The following is a 22,423-nucleotide window of genomic DNA, read 5'->3' as shown; positions in this document are numbered from 1 at the left end:
TCTCCTTTATGGATGTGAGACCTGGACACCCTATAGGCGTCACATCAAAAAGTTGGAAGCTTTCCATACGTGGAGTCACATCTAAACTCCACGTACACTGGCAAGACCGGGTGTCAAACTTTGAGGTTCTGGAGAGAGCACAATCAACTAGCATCGAGGTGATGATCATGCGAGCCCAGTTCCGGTGGGCTGGACATGTCATCCGCATCGATGAGTCAAGAATCCCTCGTCAGCTTCTTCATGGCGAGCTCTGTGAAGGTCGAAGACACCAGGGGCGCCCCTGCAAGCACTACAAAGATTGCATCAAGGCTAACCTTGGCCAGAAATAGCAGCGAACCTGGGGACTGGGAGAAATTTAGAACTCAGCAGAGGACAAAGGGTTTGATTAGCGCAGGGAAAATGGAGTACGAGAAGAAGCTTGCAGGGAACATTAAGGTGGATTGCAAAAGTTTCTATAGGTATGTAAAGAGAAAAAGGTTAGTAAAGACAAACGTAGGTCCCCTGCAGTCAGAATCAGGGGAAGTCATAACAGGGAACAAAGAAATGGCAGACCAATTGAACAAGTACTTTGGTTCGGTATTCACTAAGGAGGATATAAACAACCTTCCGGATATAAAAGGGGTCAGAGGGTCTAGTAAGGAGGGGGAACTGAGGGAAATCTTTATTAGTCGGGAAATTGTGTTGGGGAAATTGATGGGATTGAAGGCCGATAAATCCCCAGGGCCTGATGGACTGCATCCCAGAGTACTTAAGGAAGTGGCCTTGGAAATAGCGGATGCATTGACAGTCATTTTCCAACATTCCATTGACTCTGGATCAGTTCCTATGGAGTGGAGGGTAGCCAATGTAACCCCACTTTTTAAAAAAGGAGAGAGAAAACAGGGAATTATAGACCGGTCAGCCTGACCTCAGTAATGGGTAAAATGATGGAATCAATTATTAAGGATGTCATAGCAGTGCATCTGAAAAATGGTGACATGATAGGTCCAAGTCAGCATGGATTTGTGAAAGGGAAATCATGCTTGACAAATCTTCTGGAATTTTTTGAGGATGTTTCCAGTAAAGTGGACAAAGGAGAACCAGTTGATGTGGTATATTTGGACTTTCAGAAGGCTTTCAACAAGGTCCCACACAAGAGATTAATGTGCAAAGTTAAAGCACATGGGATTGGGGGTAGTGTGCTGACGTGGATTGAGAACTGGTTGTCAGACAGGAAGCAAAGAGTAGGAGTAAACGGGTACTTTTCAGAATGGCAGGCAGTGACTAGTGGGGTGCCGCAAGGTTCTGTGCTGGGGCCCCAGCTGTTTACACTGTACATTAATGATTTAGACGAGGGGATTAAATGCAGTATCTCCAAATTTGCGGATGACACTAAGTTGGGTGGCAGTGTGAGCTGCGAGGAGGATGCTATTAGGCTGCAGAGTGATTTGGATAGGTTAGGTGAGTGGCAAATGCATGGCAGATGAAGTATAATGTGGATAAATGTGAGGTTATCCACTTTGGTGGTTAAAAACAGAGAGACAGACTATTATCTGAATGGTGACAGATTAGGAAAAGGGAAGGTGCAACGAGACCTGGGTGTCATGGTACATCAGTCATTGAAGGTTAGCATGCAGGTACAGCAGGCGGTTAAGAAAGCAAATGGCATGTTGGCCTTCATAGCGAGGGGATTTGAATACAGGGGCAGGGAGGTGTTGCTACAGTTGTACAGGGCCTTGGTGAGGCCACACCTGGAGTATTGTGTACAGTTTTGGTCTCCTAACTTGAAGAAGGACATTCTTGCTATTGAGGGAGTGCAGCGAAGATTCACCAGACTGATTCCCGGGATGGCGGGACTGACCTATCAAGAAAGACTGGATCAACTGGGCTTGTATTCACTGGAGTTCAGAAGAATGACAGGGGGTCTCATAGAAACGTTTAAAATTCTGACGGGGTTAGACAGGTTAGATGCAGGAAGAATGTTCCCAATGTTGGGGAAGTCCAGAACCAGGGGTCACAGTCTGAGGATAAGGGGTAAGCCATTTAGGACCGAGATGAGGAGAAACTTCTTCACCCAGAGAGTGGTGAACCTGTGGAATTCTCTACCACAGAAAGTAGTTGAGGCCAATTCACTAAATATATTCAAAAGGGAGTTAGATGAAGTCCTTACTACTCGGGGGATCAAGGGGTATGGCGAGAAAGCAGGAAGGGGGTACTGAAGTGCATGTTCAGCCATGAACTCATTGAATGGCGGTGCAGGCTAGAAGGGCTGAATGGCCTGCTCCTGCACCTATTTTCTATGTTTCTATGTTTCTATGTTTACTGTGGCATCCGACCAAAGGACCTCGAGAATACAGCAGCTAATAAAATCCAGTGGCGAACCCTCACGAGGACTGCCTGCCAGACCTTCGAAGAAAGCCGATGTCAACGCCTGCGGGACACTAGAGATAGACGACATCAGGTGGCAGTACTGTCAGCATCAGGCACATCGAACCTCCCTTGTCCGACGTGCAAGACTATGTGCATCCAGAATTGGCCTATACAGCCACTTGAAGACACATGCCATTGATGATTAGCACATCAACATCTTTGTTGGATACGACAGACTACCAAGAATGATCATACTATCTGCAGCCTGAAAATACCACACAATACATTGGACATTATACCCACAGAGAAAATAGTCACAATTAATACATAATGGATCTCAATTAAAATCCGAATACAGCCTTTTAGCCTTTTCTTATTAAGCAATAATTTTCACTACATTTTTGATGATCAACTTCTGCTGACAGTGAGTATTAAAGATATTTCAATTCCCCTCACTCAAGATCAGAGACTAAATCCTACATTGCAACAATGACTATACTTGAAAAGTACTTCATTGGCTGTAAAGCACTTTGGGACGTCCCAAAGTCATGAAAGGCGCTATATAAATGCAACTCTTTCTTGTCACTCACTGTGCTGCTTTGTTAAGTAATTAACCACCTTGATATGAACCGTATTGTCCAGTCCATGAACACGGGTTTTGCTCTTCTACAAGGCCACTTTGTCAGTACATATGGAAATGGTCCGATACTTCTTTCAATCTTCATCTGGATGCTTTAGCAAAACCAATGATTTATTTTATTATTGAATCATAGAATATTTTCTTCTGTTTGAATTGAGCTGATTTGTATGAAGCTGAGTGAATTGGTTTGAATGCTACCACAGCCTCTTCCTTCTGAAGCAGATTGAAATGGATTCCATTGGGAAAAGGAAGTCAGACATTTGTAACAGACTCTGAAGTAATTACAAGACTAGTGGATTATTAAATCCAGTCGAGTGAGACAGTAATTTTGCAAATCGTCAATTATAATTCACATTTTCATGAACGCAGATCCAATTGGAAAGGAACAAATGCAAAGGAACCAAATGTTTAAAAAGGGTTGCAAACTTTTACTGATCACCATCCAGCAGGTTATTTAAAATGTACCTGCTGGTTAATGTAGATTTACAACGTGAAACATTCGTGGATTCAGCAGCTTTTTAAAAATAAAGACCGGACACACCCAGTAAGTTTCATTTGGACAAGTAGAAGCATGTAGGAATGGCCTCTTTAGGTCACCTATTTATTGGATTCCAAGTGCCATCCAATTCATGCACTATTCTCCATTAAAACACATCAGATTAGAAGTTTCAAAACTTAAAATCAAGTGAGCTCTTACTGCCAATTGGCTGTATCATTCAATAATTCTTGCAGCATTTTGTATAAATCCATTCATTTAAGTCTTGAGATTTCTATTGTCTTTGTGCTCACGGTGATTGAATAATGTTTATGCAGACACAAATTCTAATATTTAGACAGAGGGCTGCTACCGTGCAACAGTGCAAATGTACCTTCTACCACCGTTTAAATTGTCACTGATTTGTTTGTTTGTCTTTAGTGAATCCAACAAGTTTCTAATCCTCTCGCTAGCTGGTTGCCTCCTCTTCTTTTTGCTCTTGCTCCCAGAGGGCTGCGTGGTAGGAAGGAGCAGGGCTGCCAATCCCCAGGGTTTGGTGTTGGTCACGGGACGTTTCAGACCTTCCTGCTGTAATAGCCATGCACTCTCTCTAGCTGCTGTCACAAACTTCTCCAGCTGGGTTTGATTGACATTCTTGCTCACATTAAGAGCCTGTTCAAATGGGTTCTGAATGTACAGTGGAGACGCTTCAGGTTTATTTTGTTCTTTTCCCTGGAATGGTTTCAGGTACAAAAAAAGAAAATGAATTTAAAAACTTTTATTTATATAGCGCCTTTAACATAGTAAAATGTCACAAGGCGCTTCAAAGCAGTGTTACAAGACAAAACAAATATATTTGCACTGAACATTTTTACAGCATCCATTGTTCAAACAGAAAAAAAACACTGAAGGAATTCATAGTATTGTCTGGCTCTTTTATGGATCTTAATTCTCTTCAACGAACTGGACCAGCTCAGCGCTGAAGGGAGCAGAGCTGACCGAACAGATATCGAGAACTTCCAGAAATCCATTAAAGTGCAAATAAGCAAATTCCCAAATCTGGAACTTGTTCCGGACTTTGTAGAGATCCAGTTATTTCAAGTTTAAAGATTTTCTCATCTGCATACAACAGGACTTCTTTTGCTCCACATATTTACATACATTTTAAAACAGAAAAGGCTGGTTATGTTCGCGAAGGAACAAAGTAGTTTTGCCCTGTGCAAGTAAACTGGAGATTTCCCAGAGGTTAACTGGCATGTGTATTTGGGATTCTAAGCTTTTTTAAATTTTACAACGTAGGCTTTTGGCATTTACATCAAACTCTGTACGTCATCTAATGAACCAGAGGTCACTCCAAATAGTTCAGGAGTTATGTAATGACAGCCTTAAAGCAGTGTTGTCACAGCATTCCTTGTACAAACCCACATACAGCATTATTGGCTGCATTTAAAATGCTGGTGCCACACACTCTAAATGAAAGCTGCATCCCACCATCACTCAACTTTATCTTACAGCATCAAATACCAGTACATACTTCAAATATTTGAAAAATATATTCCAAAAATGCATTTGACAGTTTGTTTTATCAGAATATATTTTGCTAGTGGATGTATCTATAATTAGAACATAAGAAGTAGGAGCAGGAGTAGGCCATTTGGTCCCCCGAGCCTGCTCCGCCATTTAATAAGATCATGGCTGATCCGATCATGGACTCAGCTCCACTTTCCTGCCCGCTTCCCATAACCCTTTACTCCTTTATCACTCAAAAATCCATCCATCTCCACCTTAAATATATTCAATGATCCAGCTTCTACAGCTCTCTGGGGCAGAGAATTCCATAGCTTTACAACCTTCAGAGAAGAAATTTCTCCTCATAGTTTTAAATGGGCGGCCCCTTATTCCGAGACTAGTTTTAGTTTCCCCTATGAGTGGAAATCTCTTCTTAGCATCCATCTTGTCAGGCCCCCTCATTATCTTATAAGTTTCAATAAGATCACCTCTCACTCTTCTGAAATCCAATGTATATAGGCCCAATCTACTCAACCGATCCTCATAAGTCAACCCCTCATCTCCAGAATCAACCTCGTGAATTTTCTCTGAACAGCCTCCAATGCAAGTATATCCTTCCTTAAATACAGAGACCAAAACTGTACGCAGTACTCCAGGTATGGCCTTACCAATACCCTGTACAGCTGTAGCAGGACTTCTCTGCTTTTATACTCTATTCCCCTTGCAATAAAGGCCAACATTCCATTTGCCTTCCAGATTACTTGCTGTACCTACATACTAACTTTTGTGTTTCATGCACAAGGACCCCCAGGTCTCTCTGTACTGCAGCACTTTGCAATTTTTCTCCATTTAATTTATAATTTGCTTTTCTATTATTTCTGCCAAAGTGGATAACTTCAAATTTTCCCACATTATGCTCCAGCTGCCAAACTTTTGCCCACTCACTTAGCCTGTCTATATCCCTTTGCAGATTTTTGTATCATCCCCACAATTTGCTTTCCCACCCATCTTTGTATCATCAGCAAACGTGGCTACATTACACTCGGTCCCTTCACCCAAGTCATTAATATAGATTGTAAATAGCTGAAGACCCAGCACCGATCCCTGCGGCACCTCATTAGTCACTGCTTGCCAACTGGAAAATGACCCATTTATCCAGACTCTCTGTTTTCTCTTAGTTAGCCAATCCTCTATCCATGCTAATATATTACTCTCAACCCTGTGAGCTTTTATCTTGTGCAGTAACCTCTTATGTGGCACCTTATCGAATGCCTTCTGGAAATCTAAATATACCACCTTCACTGGCTCCCCCTTATCCACCCTGCTCGTTACATCCTGAAAGAACTCCAGCAAATTTGTCAAACATGATTTCCCTTTCATAAAACTATGTTAACTCTGCTTGATTGAATCATGCTTTTCCAAATGTCTCACTACTGCTTCCTTAATAATGAACTCCAGCATTTTTCCAACAGATGTTAGGCTAACTGGTCTATAGTTTCCTGCTTTTTGTCTGCCTCCTTTTTAAATAGGGGCATTATATGTGTGATTTTCCAATCCGCTGGGACTGCCCCAGAATCCAGGGAATTTTAGCAGATTACAACCAATGCATCCACTATCTCTGCAGCCATTTCTTTTAAGACCCTAGGATGTAAGCCATCAGGTCCAGGGGACTAGCATTTGTTTTTTAAATACAAGTTGAAACGGACAAACAAACTTATGAATACTGGTCTGAGGAAAGTATTGAAGTTTAAGAAAATACCCTTATCTCGCACTCAACTGGAAAAAGACACAATTGCTTCATTCGCAGATTGAAAAAGCTCAAAGCACATCCGTCCTTCAGATGAGACATTAATGGAGGTCCCTTCTGTCTTCTGTGGTGGTTCAAGTGCATGTTAAGGTTCCCATGTGAGAAATAATAAGGCTTTCTCCTGGTGTCCCAGAGAACAATGCTTTCTCAACCACCACTACCAGAGAGAGATTATCTGGTCAGTCATCTCATGGCTGTTACGAGATATTACTCATGCAGAAAATGTCACATTTTCCTATAACAATCATTTCACTTCAAAATAACAAATTCTTAAAAATTAAAATGAGTTATTTTTGATCATTTAAAAACTACAGAATTTAAAAATTGACGAACCTATGTTTATTATTGTGCCTCCAGCCACATAGCTGCTACTGCTATGATGGAATAAAAAATGCTGGAGATTTATGCACAAGGGAACAACTGTGATTGGTGTGCAAAATCAAAGCACATAGTATTGGGGGTAATGTACTGACGTGGATAGAGAACTGGTTGGCAGACAAGAAGCAGAGAGTTGGGATAAACGGGTCCTTTTCAGAATGGCAGGCAGTGACTAGTGGAGTGCCGCAGGGCTCAGTGCTGGGACCCCAGCTCTTTACAATATACATCAATGATTTAGATGAAGGAATTGAGTGTAATATCTCCAAGTTTGCAGATGACACTAAACTGGGTGGCGGTGTGAGGGGGACACTAAGAGGCTGCAGGGTGACTTGGACAGGTTAGGTGAGTGGGCAAATGCATGGCAGATGCAGTATAATGTGGATGTGAGGTTATCCACTTTGGGGATTTGAGTATAGGAGCAGTGAGGTCTTACTGCAGTTGTACAGGGCCTTAGTGTGGCCTCACCTGGAATATTGTGTTCAGTTTTGGTCTCCTAATCTGAGGAAGGACATTCTTACGATTGAGGGAGTGCAGCGAAGGTTCACCAGACTGATTCCAGGGATGGCTGGACTGACATATGAGGAGAGACCAGATCAACTAGGCCTTTATACATTGGAGTTTAGAAGGATGAGAGGGGATCTCATAGAAACATACAAGATTCGGATGGGACGGGACAGGTTAGATACGGGTAGATTGTTCCCGATGTTGGGGAAGTCCAGAACCAGGGGACACAGTCTTGGGATAAGGGGTAGACCATTTAAGACTGAGATGAGGAGAAACTTCTTCACTCAGAGTTGTTAACCTGTGGAATTCCCTGCCGCAGAGAGTTGTTGATGCCTGTTCATTGGATATATTTAAGAGGAAGTTAGATATGGCCCTTACGGCTAACGGGATCAAGGGATATGGAGAGAAAGCAGGAAAGGGTACTGAGGGAATGGTCAGCCATGATCTTATTGAATGGTGGTGCAGGCTCGAAGGGCCTACTCCTGCACCTATTTTCTATGTTTCCATGATTTTACTTTTAGTAAACAATGCCTTGGTGTGTGGCCTGAGGCAGCTTTTGATTGTTGCCATCAGTGTGATAACTACCAGTGCACTACTGACCTTGTCCCACACCCAACTAAGAATTAAAGACTAACGTTTGCTGCAGACATCTCGGATGGGGGAGGGTTGTGGGGCTGGAGGAAATTATAGAGATAGGGAGGGGCGAGACCATGGAGGGATTTGAAAATAAGGATGAGAATTTTGAAAATCAAGGCATTGTTTAACTGGAATGCAATGTAGGTCAGCGAGGACAGGGGCGATGGGTGAGTGGGACTTGGTGCAAGTTAGGACATAGGCAGCCAAGTTTTGGATCATCTCTAGTTCACGTAAGGTAGAATGTGAGAGTCCGTGGGAATAGTCAAGTCTAGAGGCAACAAAGGCATGGATGAGGGCTTCAGCAGCGTATGACCTGAGGCAAGGGTGGAGACAGGCGATGTTACAGAGGTGGAAATAGGCGGTCTTAGTTATGCTGCGGACGTGTGGTCGAAGGCTCATTTCAAGGTCAAATATGACACCGAGGTTGCAAACTGTCTGGTTCAGCCTCAGACAGGAGTTAGGAAGAGGAATGGAGTCAGTGTCTAGGGAATGGAGTTTGTGGCGGGGACCGAAAACAATGGCTTCGGTCTTCCCAATATTCAATTGGAGAAAATTTCTGCTCATCCAGAACTGGATATCGAACAAGCAGTCTGACAATTTAGAGACTGTGGAAAGACCGAGAGAAGTGGTAGTGAGCTAGAGCTGGGTGTAGAAACTGACGCTGTGTTTCCGCACGATGTCGTCAAGGGGCGACATGTAGATAAGAAATAGCTGGGGGTCAAGGTGTTACTTGGTCCATTTTACCAGATTTGCGATTGCTTAGTCTTATGTTGAAGAAATCATTGCTATGGTTTGCTTTAAGTATTAAGTGTCATCAGATCAATTTTTAAAAACTGATAATCACAAAATCATATTATTCCAGCATGTTCTCAACTTCCTCTTGCAGCTACTTGTGAATAGTAAGCACTATCCCTGCCATAATATTTAAAACCGAAACAAATCGAGACACAGACAACACAATTGTAGATACCATTACAACATTCTGAGTAGCCCATGAGATTTATAACACTATTTTAATCAGGTGCTCCAGAGGTCACTATTACATAGCATTGAATATAATTGCTATATACTCAGTAGCAAAAGATTGCATAGGATTGTATAATTGTTTCTGTATTCTGATTTATTCCCTCCCCACTCTACTTTATTTTTTAAAATCAAACATTTTAAATGAATACATTACAAGTTGAAACAGGAAACTTAATTATTGAAACTCGTATAAATAAGATTTTAAACTGCAACATTTTCAAAAACTTTTTTTTAAAGCAGAAAATTGTACCCTGGTTTTCCAACTGGGTACAGTACTGGTTCATATTCTCAACACAGCATTTACAGGAGGGACACTGATTACCTGTGTATAATGGTAAAGTAATTTAATATGCTCATACATGCCAACCGAGAAAACTAACAAAAGTTAATCAACAGTTTCTGAAACGCTGACACTGCCGTAAAACGTCAACAAGAATGGCCCGACATATGAAAAGTATTTACATGGATTTTATAATACAAGCTCTTGGTATACCCAATATCCTTTCATTTGCATTGGGGGGGGGGGGGGGGGGGATACTAAAGCCTGAAGAGGAAATCCAAATGAAGACAACAGTACATTGGTGGAGCATTTCTCAGAGGGTTTGCGGTTCAATTTAAGCACTTTTTAAAAAAATACTTCACAATTAATAGCTTTTTAATCCAAAAATGGAAAACAAAGTGATATTTGGATTTTCAGCAGGCCATCAGACCCAAAAGTTCACCTCGACATTCACTTTTCCACACCCAGCATCTCGATCCTCACTGCTGCAGCTCACAAAGGAACTCTTGCCACTCCAAACCCAGTTCAGACTCCCCAGCCTTTCACAGATGCGCTCTCTTCTTCTCCAATCTTCCCAGTTCATCCTGGTGCTCTTCCCTCCCCACAGCCTGTGACCTTTGCCCTTTTTTCCACCACCCCTCCACATTTCAAGCTGGGACTTTCCCGCCCCATTCCATCTCAATTAATGTTGCTGCCCTTCCCCACCCTAAAAGTACTGCTTCCAGCTTCTCCCACTTTCCCTTCTCGGTCATTACTATCCATTTCCCCTTCATTGCCAACCATTCCCACCGCTTCCACTACCATCTACTTTCCTATCTTTGACTGCCAGTCACTTGCTTGCCCACATGCTGTTGCACGATAGCTAATGGTAGCTAATGCTCTTTTCTCCGAAAGTTACTACCGGCACTAATGCCAGGGTTTGCAGCCTGTGGACAGTGTAGGTGGCAACATTCGTTCCAAGTGACTTTTGTCAACAAACTCTGACTAGGCCTGAAATGCTGCCTGCCTGCTTGAATGGATACAAGGTGGGGATGGCACAGCCTGACAGGAGTACACAGCGACTATCCCATCCCCTCCACTTATTAAAAGGGGAGACATGTGTTGGGAGAGGGAAGGGGTACTTATTGGTCAACATATTACATCACTTTATAAAAGAAAATGTTAATTTCCAATGAATATATTTTTTAAATTGGAGTCTTTGAATAATTGGGAAGTCAAACTCATCGCTAGTATCTTCAAGGTGTGTTGTATAATCTTGACATTTATACGGCAATGAGATATGCACTAAAGAAGAACGGCTAATAGCACCTGACATCTCTGAAATGACCTGCCTTTGCCGTACCCTGCGGTTAACTTGAAGTTACAGATTATGCAACAATAAAATACGCTTTAGTCTCAGATGGAGGCTACTGGAACTGGTAACTCAAACACCTGCAATGGTATAAATGTGTCAGACAGTGTCACCACACTATCAGCAGCTGCACTGGTCGTCAGTATACACAGTTGTTGAACGCAGCAGCAAAGACGGAGAATGACAAATCACTGGAATGAGTGACACAAGGTTAAATAATGTGAAGGAAGAATGTCATCAAATAGCCTCAAACACCTCAATGGCTGCTACCTCAGGGAAGAAGCTGGGAGTGATGTGCTGATTCCAGTCATTTCAAGATCCTGACCTGTGAGCTCAACTATAGACCAGTTGCAGATTGTGGTCACGGTCACACCCTACTGGCTGTCTGAAAACACTACAATTTACTCCCTACAGCTAATTAATTCAAAAGAATAATCAAGGTTCGATTTTCAAATTAGGGTTATCCTTAAAATTGGTTCAGAATGATTTATCTTTTAACAACGGATATGTTCTACAGCTTTAAAAGACTCTGACTAACAGCTTCACTTTGGGCGGTTCTAGCTCGGACCTTTCGACACCTTCCCTGTGATTCACACTGAAACTCCCAATAGTGATCATTTTGATGCACCAAGATCTTGTTAAGTTGCACTGTAACAATGTCAGGTTTTGTTTAAACAAAAGTATATCACAAGGATCTCCACATTAAAAAAAAATCAAAGAAATATTAAAATTCCAACGTCTGAAACATACTAACCTTTCTGATATTGATGGACATTTTATTGAAAGCAAAAGTGCCATAAAACTCAAAGAATTCTTGTAGGAGTTCCTCTGTAAAGAAAACCGAAAGTCATTTAATTTGCAAACCAGAATTACATATTACTTTGTGTGGTCAATTCTATAACTTCTTACTTACCCAATGTCTCTGTATTCTGGGAAGGCTTTATTTTGTAATCAGAAACAAATGTGCAGTCATGATTTTCAATAACATATTTATCTTTTGCTTCTGAAAAAGAACAATCAGTGTTATTATCAGTGTTCCCAATATAAAAGGATACAGGGGAGAGGGCAGGGAAACAGGAGTACAGTCAGCAGCTCCAGTTAAAGCGCTAATATTGGGACAGGTAAGATGGGCTGAATGGCCTCCTGGGCTAGAAATGCTACAATTCCTCAAAATCCTTACACACCACAAAGCAATAGCAATGGATTTGCTAAGGAAAGCAGCAGGTGGGGTGAAAGGTCAGGGAGAGAACGGAAATGTAGTTACGGTTGCTCTTTTACCATTGATCATTCGACATATTCAAATGAATGGCGTTATAAAAATTGGGCGGGGGGGGGGGGGGGGGGGGGGAAAAAGAGAGAGAAGAAAATAATATATTGCGCCCCTGCCCCTTTAATAGCAGTACCATTAGTTATCTTTAATTTTCTCCCCTTAACCTCCTTCTCAAGACAGCATGACTCATGAAACATGTCTCACACATGATTGCAGCCCGTCTGCATTTCAATCAAGCGGCCATGACTTATGAGAGGGAGTTTAGACAGTGAGGTAACAGACAGTGGGGGGTATATTGAAACTGAGCCTGAAGTCTGTACAGATCCACTTCCATCAGAGATCTTTGAGGAGCAGTAAGTCGTGGTTTATTTAAGTTTTCTCTTTTCAGTCTTGGGATCCTAGGGCCAACTGATGTTGACACATGCATCACAGACCCGAGATCAAACTTGGCACTGTCCGAGACTAAAGGTTCACTGTCACACCATACAATCCAGTTACCCACTGAGCTGTTGCAAGTTGAACAGCATTGCAAAATTGTGCTTCTCCTTCAGACTGATGTTCAAAATCCTTAGGGGGAAAAATTGGGGTCATTTTCACCTCAGGGCGCAAACGGCTTTGGGCCTGGGCGTGGCGTCGCCAACGACTCCCACTAAATTCGGCGTGAGTTTAGCGGCGACGCTACAGCATTGCGCTCGGAGATCGTGCCTTCATCGTCACGCGCCAAGCCCCTAAACTGGGCATCACCTCCTGAAGCTGCACCAGGCGATGACGACAGTTTCAGGGAATGCGTACCGGGCAGCCGGCCGCTGGTGGGGCAAAATTTAAAAGGGAGGTGGCTGGCTGCTCCTGAAAAAAAATGCCCGCTTTTCTTTTCCGCACCGGTGCGGATTTGGATGCGGGGCCCGTGCCGCGATCTCTCAGCCCGGCACTCTGCTCGAGTGATGGGCTGATGGAGCGGCACCCCCGCTCCTCGGTGGTCCAGGTAGGAACCTTTATCATGCAAAGTATGCAGCTTGGGCCTTTCCCTTTAATTGAGAGAAGAGCCCCTCGTACGCGGCAGGCTATCCATAACCAACAGAATTACCCTGAATAATGTTCAGGGCTGCAATAACAATGTGTTATTTATTGTGGATAAATATAACCAGTGGTAATTCGCAATTTGCAGCTGCTGTGCCTGGGAATACAGACACTTTCCCAGCTAAGTTGTTAGACTTTTTTTCTTCAGTTATACAACCGATTGCTTGCACTTTTTAGTCTGTACTTGGAACATACATAAGCGCCTTAATTCTTGGGAGAGAGAGCATGTGGGATGTAGTCATGAAAAGAGTACCTCATCCCAGTCATATGACACAGTTTGAATCAGATTTAGTATAAAAAAATATATTTTTCACTGCGAACTTTGCAATGAATTAAGCAAATATATAAAGAAACTATGAAATATCTTTATTTCATTTTAGATTCCCTCACATATATTCAAAGAGAAAGAAAGACAGACAACTACTATTCTATTTGGTTCTACATAATCGAAGAGTTTAAACAGTTTACATTAATTTAAAAGTATATATATTTCTGTAATAGTTGGATGAGAGTAGAGATTTGCAAGCTATTACGGTTTCTAAAATCTGTTTGAAAGAGGCATTAGATGTCACAACGAGAATCAGCAAAGTGCTGCAGCATAATTAGGGGCTAATGATTTTGTGCAGCTTGACATCTCATGACAAATCCTGTGGATTAGATTTATTGAGCTTGATTTTTCTTTCCATACTACCTAAATATGTAGGAAAATTGGGCAAGGAGGCCCACTGCCACATCACTGTCTCCTATCAGGCCGACCTCAATTTATCTCCCACCCAGTCCCATGCCCAGATCACCAGAAGGCTGGGAGGTAGGGCCCAGAGAAGGCCAGGGAGGCCGATTTCCCTGCCTTCCACTGCCGATTCCAGCGACCTCAGGGCTGTCAGCGGTAGGCCCTGAGACAGCTGTGGAAGGCCCATTGGTGGCCCTTTTGGAATGAGGGGCACTTCCTCCTCTCTGCAGCTCTCAAGTACTCACTGCATGAGCCAAGACCGTAACAAAAGGCTCCAAGCTGGTTTCAGGGACTTTTTTGCCCTGATTAAATGAGGCTCCTCCTTTTATGAAGTGCAGAAGATAGAGGGGGACACCCTTCCCTTCTCTATGCTTAGAGAAATTACAGCACAGAGACAAAATCAAAGAGGTAATACTAAACCTGTATAAAACATTAGTTAGGCTGTATGGAATCATAGAATCTTACAGCACAGAAGCACGCCAATTCTCAATCATCAAAGTTAATAAATGAGTCATCAACAGTTCTATTAAACAGCATAACAATTACCTGCTCACAGATACTCAGTTTGGGCTCCACCAGAACCACTCAGTTCCAGAACCTTATTACAGTCTTGGTCTAAACAAGAGTTGAATTCAGAGGTGAGGCAAGAGTTACTGCCCTTAACATCAAGGCAGCATTCAACCGAAGAGCCCTAGTAAAACTAAAATCAATGGGATCAGGAGGAAAAATCTCCAGTGGCTAGAGTCACACCTAGCACAAAGGAAGATGACTGTGGTGTTGGAAACAATCACCTCAGCCCCAGAACATCGCTGCAGGAGTTCCTCAGGGCAGTGTTCTCGGCCCAACCATCTTTAACTGCTTCATCAATTATCTTCTCTCCATTATAAAGGTCAGAAGTGAGGATGTTATCTGATGATTGCAGTGTTCAGCTCCATTCGCAACTCCTCAGATAAAGCAGTCCATGCTTGCATGCAGCAAGATCTGGATGACATCCAGAATTGGGCTGATAAGTGGCAAGTAACATCTGTGCCACACAAGTGCCAGGCAATGACCATCTCTAACAAGAGCGTAACCACCTCTTCTTGACATTTAATGGCATTACTATCACTGAATTGACCCAGCATCATCATCCTGGGGGTCACCATTGACCAGAAGCTCAACTGGACCAGCCACATATGCGGTGGCTACTGGAACAGGTCAGAGGCTGGGTATTCTGCAACAAGTGGCTCACCTCCTGACTCAAAGACTCTGCACTACCACCTTAAACATTCGCTTCCTCCACCACTGGTGTATCGTGTCTGCAGTGTGCATTATCTACAGGATGCACTGCAGCAACTCTCCACGGTTTCTTCCCAGCAACTCTCAAACCTGTGACCTCCACCACCTGGAAGGATAGGGGCAGCAAGTGCATGGGAATACCATCACTACCAAATTCACCTCCAAGTGCCCCACCATCCCAACTTGGACATATATCGCTGTTACTTCATCATCGCTGGGTCAAAATCCTGCAACTCCCTACCCAACAGCATTGTGGGAATACCTTCACCGTATGGACTGCAGTGGTTCAAGGCGGTGGCTCACCACCACCATCTTAAGAGCAACTAGGGATGGGTAACATGGCTTGCCAGCGACATCCATATTCCAAGAATGAATAATAATTTCAAAAACAGGAATGGAAGGCATTAGTCATGAGGAGAAACTAAAGAAATTGGAGCTCTTTTCATTAGACTTTGTTAAGGTGCTCAACTGATAAGAGATCTGATAAGGTAAATAAGAAAACTATTTCCAATGGCCAGTGAGTCAGTAATTAAGAGGCATAAAGGAAGAGGTTAGAAGATGTTTGATTTGTATGCAGAGGTTTGTTCGTACATAGCTTTTAAAAAACATAAATATTTGAAGGAAATTTGGAGGGTATATGGGTAAAGAATGGAGGGAATGAGAGTGAGTGGTTAAGCTCTTTAAGAGGTGGCACGGGCATGATGGGGCAAATTTCTTCCTTTGGTGCTGTAACAATCTATGACTCTAAATTGATAGGTGACGGTTGCTTGCTGCTGTGAAACAGTGATGTGTAAAGGATACTGAAATATCTAGCCTGCATTACCTGCTAGGTCTTTGAGCTGGTCTACTGTTGGTATGATTGGCGGACTTCTCTTCTGCAGCAGGAAAAGAACCATCATGGTCAAGGAGAAGTTAGTGATCCAGGCTCCTGGAACACTGCTGGTGATCCCCTGAACACGGGCCCAGCTCCGAACACCAAACACCAGGGCCCGTACCCGAGGGTCGAGATTAGAATAAATATAAAGGAGTTCTGTGCTTCTCATAGCAATTCTATAACAGAAGTAAAAGATCAATGAGTATATTTTTTAAAAACTGATTTTTAAATTCTGACAAGTTGAAACCCTATCCGTACCTTCAGTTTTGAAAATGGTGCTTTCTTGATCTGAATGGAATGTGAACATGTCATAGATTGAGCCTAACACGAACTGGTGGTTATGAATCATTCTGCCCAATGTCAAGTCAGAAAGAAAAGAACTTAACATAATTTTGGCAGAATAATTAAATAAATAAGTGTAGATTTGGGGTTTGAATCATGAGTTAGTTTGAAACAATATCTCGTTCACAGTAAATTTTGTGATTCACTAGCTTGTTACAAGAAAATAAACTACCTCTGACACATCGCTTGGAAAGTTATTTCAAGATTTGAAGCAAGTCAGGATTAGTTTAATGGGCTTATATAACAGATCAGAACTGACAATATTTACTGTGAATAAGATATCACTATGTTCTGTGAATAAGGTATTGCTTAGAAGTAAACTCTATGATAATCATTTTTCAATAGGGTTTTGCTGTGTATCATTATTTTAACCTCAACCTTCCTTCTTTCTGTTTAGAAAGGTGCTCACATTACACACACTTAACTACTGGTATATCTTCAAAGAATGCTATTGCATTTACTGAGCCAGCATGCACTCTCATTAGTAGCATCTTGCTTTCATAAGTCAAAGCAAGTGGGGTTCTTCAGAACTCAGTTAGCATGGGTCAAAAGCATTCGAGAGTTTGTAAAAAAAAAAAATCAGAGGTCCATATTTAAAGTGTGCGCTACTCCATAACAACCTGGGATGAACACTGAAAGGAGGAATGCTTTAATGCAGAGGGACGCTTACTAGGCTAGCCAATGCAGACAATTGCTAGAGATGTTAGCTGCAATAAGGAAGACTTGAAACTCAACCTAAAGTAATATACTTTAATTGGGAGATAAATGGACAGCTGGAAAAGGGCTGGACACAGTGGGGAAAGAGACGACAAAAATAGAATTATGAATATTTGATACAATTCTTGAAACTGCGCTAGCACCGAATAGAACCAACAACTATTCAGCTGGAGCAGATTTCCTCAACGCAGACCGATATTGGCAGAATGCAAACACCAAAATACTGCTGGCTGATAAGTGACTGCCAAAATCAAAACATCGGCGAAAGACAAATAAAAAATTATCAAAACTTTTATCAAACCCAAAAACAACAGACTTATAAAACTACAATAATCATATTGCAGAAAACACTGAATGATGAACTCAAACCTTGTCCGTTTCCTAGAACACAAACTGTTTCTTTCAACAGGAGAAATAGTTAAAGGTGCAGTTCAGAGTGAGACTTTGGAGCAGAGAAGAACACTAACAAAAGAAGCCAAGCAAAAATGTAAAGTTCCTAAAGGGATAGAGTCTCGAATCTCTTTCCTGGTTAAGACAGACATATTGTACTGGTTTTGTGGAGGTTGAACAAATTATATTCATCTCCGCAATAAAAGGGCAGAAATGTTTTTCACATCGGAAGTCATTTCAATTTCTAATCTTTTTGCTTCCACTCCCTCATAAGCATGGTTAAAATACAAGTGCACATACCGGGGTCAGGTTTCGGCCGCTGCTAGAACGGCGCACATCGGAGAGGCCCGCCTAATTTATAGAACTAAAATTGCGGCGAATACTTACCTCGCGATTCTCAGATAGCTGTAGGCCACCTCGGCACTGTGCAGCAGGAGCTGCTGGGGCGGAGCTACAGCACTGCGCCGAAAACAGTGCCGGCAGCTGTGCACTTGCGCAGTAGCTGCCAGCGTCCTGTCTCCGGGGTGACGACCCTATCCCAGGCCGAAGGGACGTCGCCCCTATCCCCGGCCGAAGGGACGTCGCCCCTATCCCCGGCCGAGTGGCCTGCGCGTCTTACCTCGGCGGCGGGCCCCGCCCGAAGAACTCCTGGCAGCCGGCGTTGTCGTCAGCGGGGCCCGCCCGCCCCGCATCTCACTGGGACGGGCCCCGCCTGAAGACACGTTGGCAGCACGGCATCGGCTGAATGCGGGCCCCGCCCGAAGTGCTTGGCGGGGCCTGGCTTTCTCGACGTCGGTGGGGCCCGCTCACATCTCGCTGGGGCCCGCCCAAAGAGTCGGCGGCGTCGACATCGGCTGCGTGTGGGGCGGCTTCTTCCTCGTCTTCTCCCTCCCCCCCACCCACCAATCTTCTTCTCTTTCTCCCCCCCCCACCCCATCATCTTCTCTGTCCTCCTCCTAACCCCCCATCATCTTCTCTTCACCCCCCCATCATGTTCTCTTTCCTCCTCCTACCCCCCCCATCATGTTCTCTTTCCTCCTCCTACCCCCCCCCATCTTCTTCTCTTCTCTTCCCCCCCCCCCACCCCCCCCATCATCTTCTCTTTCCTCCTCCTATCCCCCCCATCTTCTTCTCTTCTCTTCCCCCCCCCACCCCCCCATCATCTTCTCTTTCCTCCTCCTACCCCCCCATCTTCTTATCTTCTCTTCCCCACCCCCCGCCCATCATCTTCTCTTTCCTCCTCCTCCTCCCCCCCCCCCCCATCATCTTCTCTTCCCCTCCCCATCATCTTCTCTTTCTCCCCCCCCCCCCCATCATCTTCTCTTTCTCTCCTCTCCCCCCCCCCCCAATCATCTTCTCCCTGGTGTTGCAGTAGGCGAGTATAAATAATGTTTTAGTTATTGAGTGATTTTTAATTTTTTTTTTTTAATTTAATTTATTTTATTTGGATTGATTTATTGGTTTATTTATCGATTTATTTATCATTTATTATTGATGATGGCTCTTTATTTGTAAAAGTGAAGTGTTTAATGTTTGTAAACCCCCCCATCTTTCGTTCCATACACCTGATTTCCAAATGTAGGCAAGGTTTTTCTGAGCGTACAAAAATCTACACTTGCTCCGTTCTAAGTTAGTTTGGAGTAAGTTTTTGCTGCCTAAACTTGCAAAACAGGTGTAAATGGCCGGACATGCCCCCTTTTGAAAAAAAAATCTGTTCCAAAATGAAACTGTTCTAACTCACTAGAACTGGAGCAAACTAAAGGCCGAGAATTGCAATTTCTAAGATACTCCATTCTAAACTAGTTGCTCCAAAAAAATAGGAGCAACTCAGGCCGAAACTTGACCCCACAAATACAGAAAACAAATAGTGACAAGAAACAGACTGAACAACAACATAAATACAAATTCCAGATATCTCTTACCAAGCTTATATTTCAAACTACAATAGGTAACGAAAGAACTTGCATTTATATAGCACCCTTCAGGGCATCCCAAAGCACTTCACAGCTAATGAAGCTTTTGACGTGTAGCCACTGGTGTAATGAAGAGAAATACAATAATATAGTTGCAGTAGCAAGATCCAATGAACAGCAATGTTGGTTGAGGAATAAGTATTGAGCAGGACACCTGGAGAACTTCCGTTATTCTTCATCTAGTGCCATGCGATCTTTTCCGACCACCCGAGAGAGCAGTTGGGGGCCTCCGACTTGAAATTATGTGCTCAAGTCTCTGAAGTGTGGCTTGTACTCATGACCTCTGACTCAGAAGAGTGCCAACACTAAGCTAAAGCTGACACCTCAGCTGAGTTATAGCACTCACACCTCTGATGTAATGAGAATCCATGTGCTACGCTGATAAATAAGAGCAGATGCTCAAATGTAATCTTTAAAAAAAGAAATCTCCTTTCTTACTCTATTCAGATTCACATCCAAAATCCATATATATCCTTCAGAATGGACACCTATAATGATCCATTTGCAATGACCACATTAACCAATATGGTCTCATGGTTATGAGTCTAAACCAATCCCAGTTCCTAACAGCTCATCTGGAGTAGGGGTTATTTTGGATGCTCATTTTCTTTTTTTGCACATTAAGAGCTGTATGGTAATATACGTGAATTGATTTTGGTGTTCCTCACCGATTATTGGCAGTGAGGTCACACTGAAAGCCTGAAGGCTGATGGGAAAACCGCACCAATGGACAACGAGCATTGAGTATCTTCTGCATTCCTGTACATCCTGGGGCAAACTGATCAATGCATTCCGCTATCACTGAAAGGGTGCTTTGTGTTGCCACCCGCTCTGATGCCACCCTTTTTGTTTGGTATTCCATGGAGAAGGCACCTCCTGTCTAAAAAAAAAGAAACTTGTAAGCAAATAACACCACTGAAACTTTGGCAATGTGGAAAAATATTCTGGTGTCCAGCCCTTGCATCACACACCAGATGTCACATTTCATTACAGATACAAAACAGTCTTTTAAAAATAGAGAGGGGCAGTCATTGACTTGAAGCCTTAAATTTACAAGCACTTTTCAATCTGTAAATAACAAACTGATTGACCAGAGGTAGCCTTAAAAGGAACAAATCTCCACCTTAACAGAATAATACATTGTACATTACATGGTGTAATACTCCTACCCTTATAAACAGCTCTTCATTTGATTTATTGTAAGCAATGCCATGGGAGATCTGCTAATTGTTCTATATGCTGATTTTACAATATAGACAGCCATGGAGGGAACACAGGAGAAATAAGACTCAATAAAGCCAATGAGCATTTTTCAAAATAACAAAGGAATCATGGAATTCTAAAATATCAGACATTAGCAATATACAAATTAGTGTCATTTTATCCAAAATATAAAAAGGAAAACATTGCAAACACTGGAATTAAATAAATGTAATCCTTTCAGATGCTAATAGACCTATTGTGTATTTCCAGCATTTTCTACATTTATTATTGTCTACGTCAGGGGTTTGCAAACTTTTTGCTTCTGAGGCCCCCCACCAGTGTTATGAAAATTCCACGGACCCCCTGTAACAATGATTACAATTAAACATATATTTACTATTTGTTTTACTTAATGTGCAACATTGCACCTTAAGTAAAGAGAGAACATATTATTGTAACCAGAGAACATTAATTTCTACACTTTCAACCTGTAATAAATGCACACCAACTAGGGATGGGCATAATTGCCAGCCCTACCCACATCCAAAGAATCAAAGGCACTGAAATTGGCTATCGCCCCGGTTGGGGGTGGTAACCTATCCGGGAACAGACATTCTGTGCCAGGTGTAGAAGTCCCACTCCGGATGCAAAATTCTAGTTACCGCCCCTCACAGAAAGTGGAGCGTAATGTGACACACTTCACTTCCTTTTGGAGCGGAATTGGAGGCACTACCCGGGCTCATTGCAGAGCGCTATCCCCATGCACCTCTGTCTGTCTCCATGCACTGCTTTATAAGTTTGCCTTTCTCAAATATAGAATAATCATAGAATAATACAGCACAGAAGTAGGCCATTCAACCCATCGTGCTGGTGTTGGCCAGTTAAATACAGTCTCCAATTCAGCTCGAATGGTAACGAGATCGAACCAATGATTGTATTGCCTCCAGAAAGGATCATTGACCATTAACACCCCACAAATATACCCCCGGAAAATGTGGTAAATCCCCCTCCAGCCAATTCCTCAGGATGCAATTGGTTTTTCCACTATTTTGGAGAACAGTGTTATGCTCATAATAAATGGTCAGACCGAGTACTGTGTGTAATGAGCAAGTGTGACTTTAGCTCCTTTATTGTGGTTCCAGAGTGCAGGGTGGCCTACTTATATTCAGTGCTCCCAAGGGATGCTGGGATCCCTTGGGACTCCAACAGGTAGGCCCTCTGGTAGACAGGTGTGATGCAGGTTACAAGGGGTTAAATACATAACAAACAGGATCCATCCCTTCTGCACGATCTAATGCTCCTGGAGTGTGGCAATGGTTGGAAGTTAAGAGGTGTCAGGAAGGATTTACCTTTGCTGTTCCTGGAGTAAGATCCTGGAGTAAGATTGCGGCACCAGAGCATGAAGCCACCATCAGGCTCCAATCTCCTCTTTAATAAAACCCTGTCACCAGGTTTCTCCGCAGTAATCAGCAGCCTGTCCTCAAATGGTACATCGCACAACCACTCCCAGGTACATCTGCAGGAGCCAAAGGGCGCAGGACTCCATCCCTGGCACTAGGTGCTTTTAATTAAATATCATGCTGCTACTGATGGCTTCCAATCGCTGTCCACTTT

At 42.9% G+C, this 22,423-nt stretch overlaps 1 protein-coding gene across 1 annotated transcript in view; it reads right to left on the bottom strand.

Annotated features, from left to right (window-relative positions):
• Nucleotides 1-3,534: 3,534 nt before the first annotated feature.
• The window catches only part of mtpap (mitochondrial poly(A) polymerase), a 61,664-nt gene continuing 42,775 nt past the window's right edge, over nt 3,535-22,423 (bottom strand). The window contains exons 9-13 of the mRNA XM_070880244.1: nt 20,275-20,486; nt 16,134-16,360; nt 11,869-11,958; nt 11,710-11,783; nt 3,535-4,196 (exon numbers count right to left, since the gene is read on the bottom strand). Coding sequence (XP_070736345.1) covers nt 3,834-4,196; nt 11,710-11,783; nt 11,869-11,958; nt 16,134-16,360; nt 20,275-20,486 — 966 coding nt within the window. The 3' untranslated portion in view covers nt 3,535-3,833. The remainder of the gene's footprint in view (nt 4,197-11,709; nt 11,784-11,868; nt 11,959-16,133; nt 16,361-20,274; nt 20,487-22,423) is intronic.

This window comes from Pristiophorus japonicus, chromosome 5, assembly GCF_044704955.1.
Source record: "Pristiophorus japonicus isolate sPriJap1 chromosome 5, sPriJap1.hap1, whole genome shotgun sequence".
Lineage (NCBI taxonomy): Eukaryota > Metazoa > Chordata > Chondrichthyes > Pristiophoridae > Pristiophorus > Pristiophorus japonicus.
This window is presented reverse-complemented; position numbering and strand designations above follow the sequence as displayed.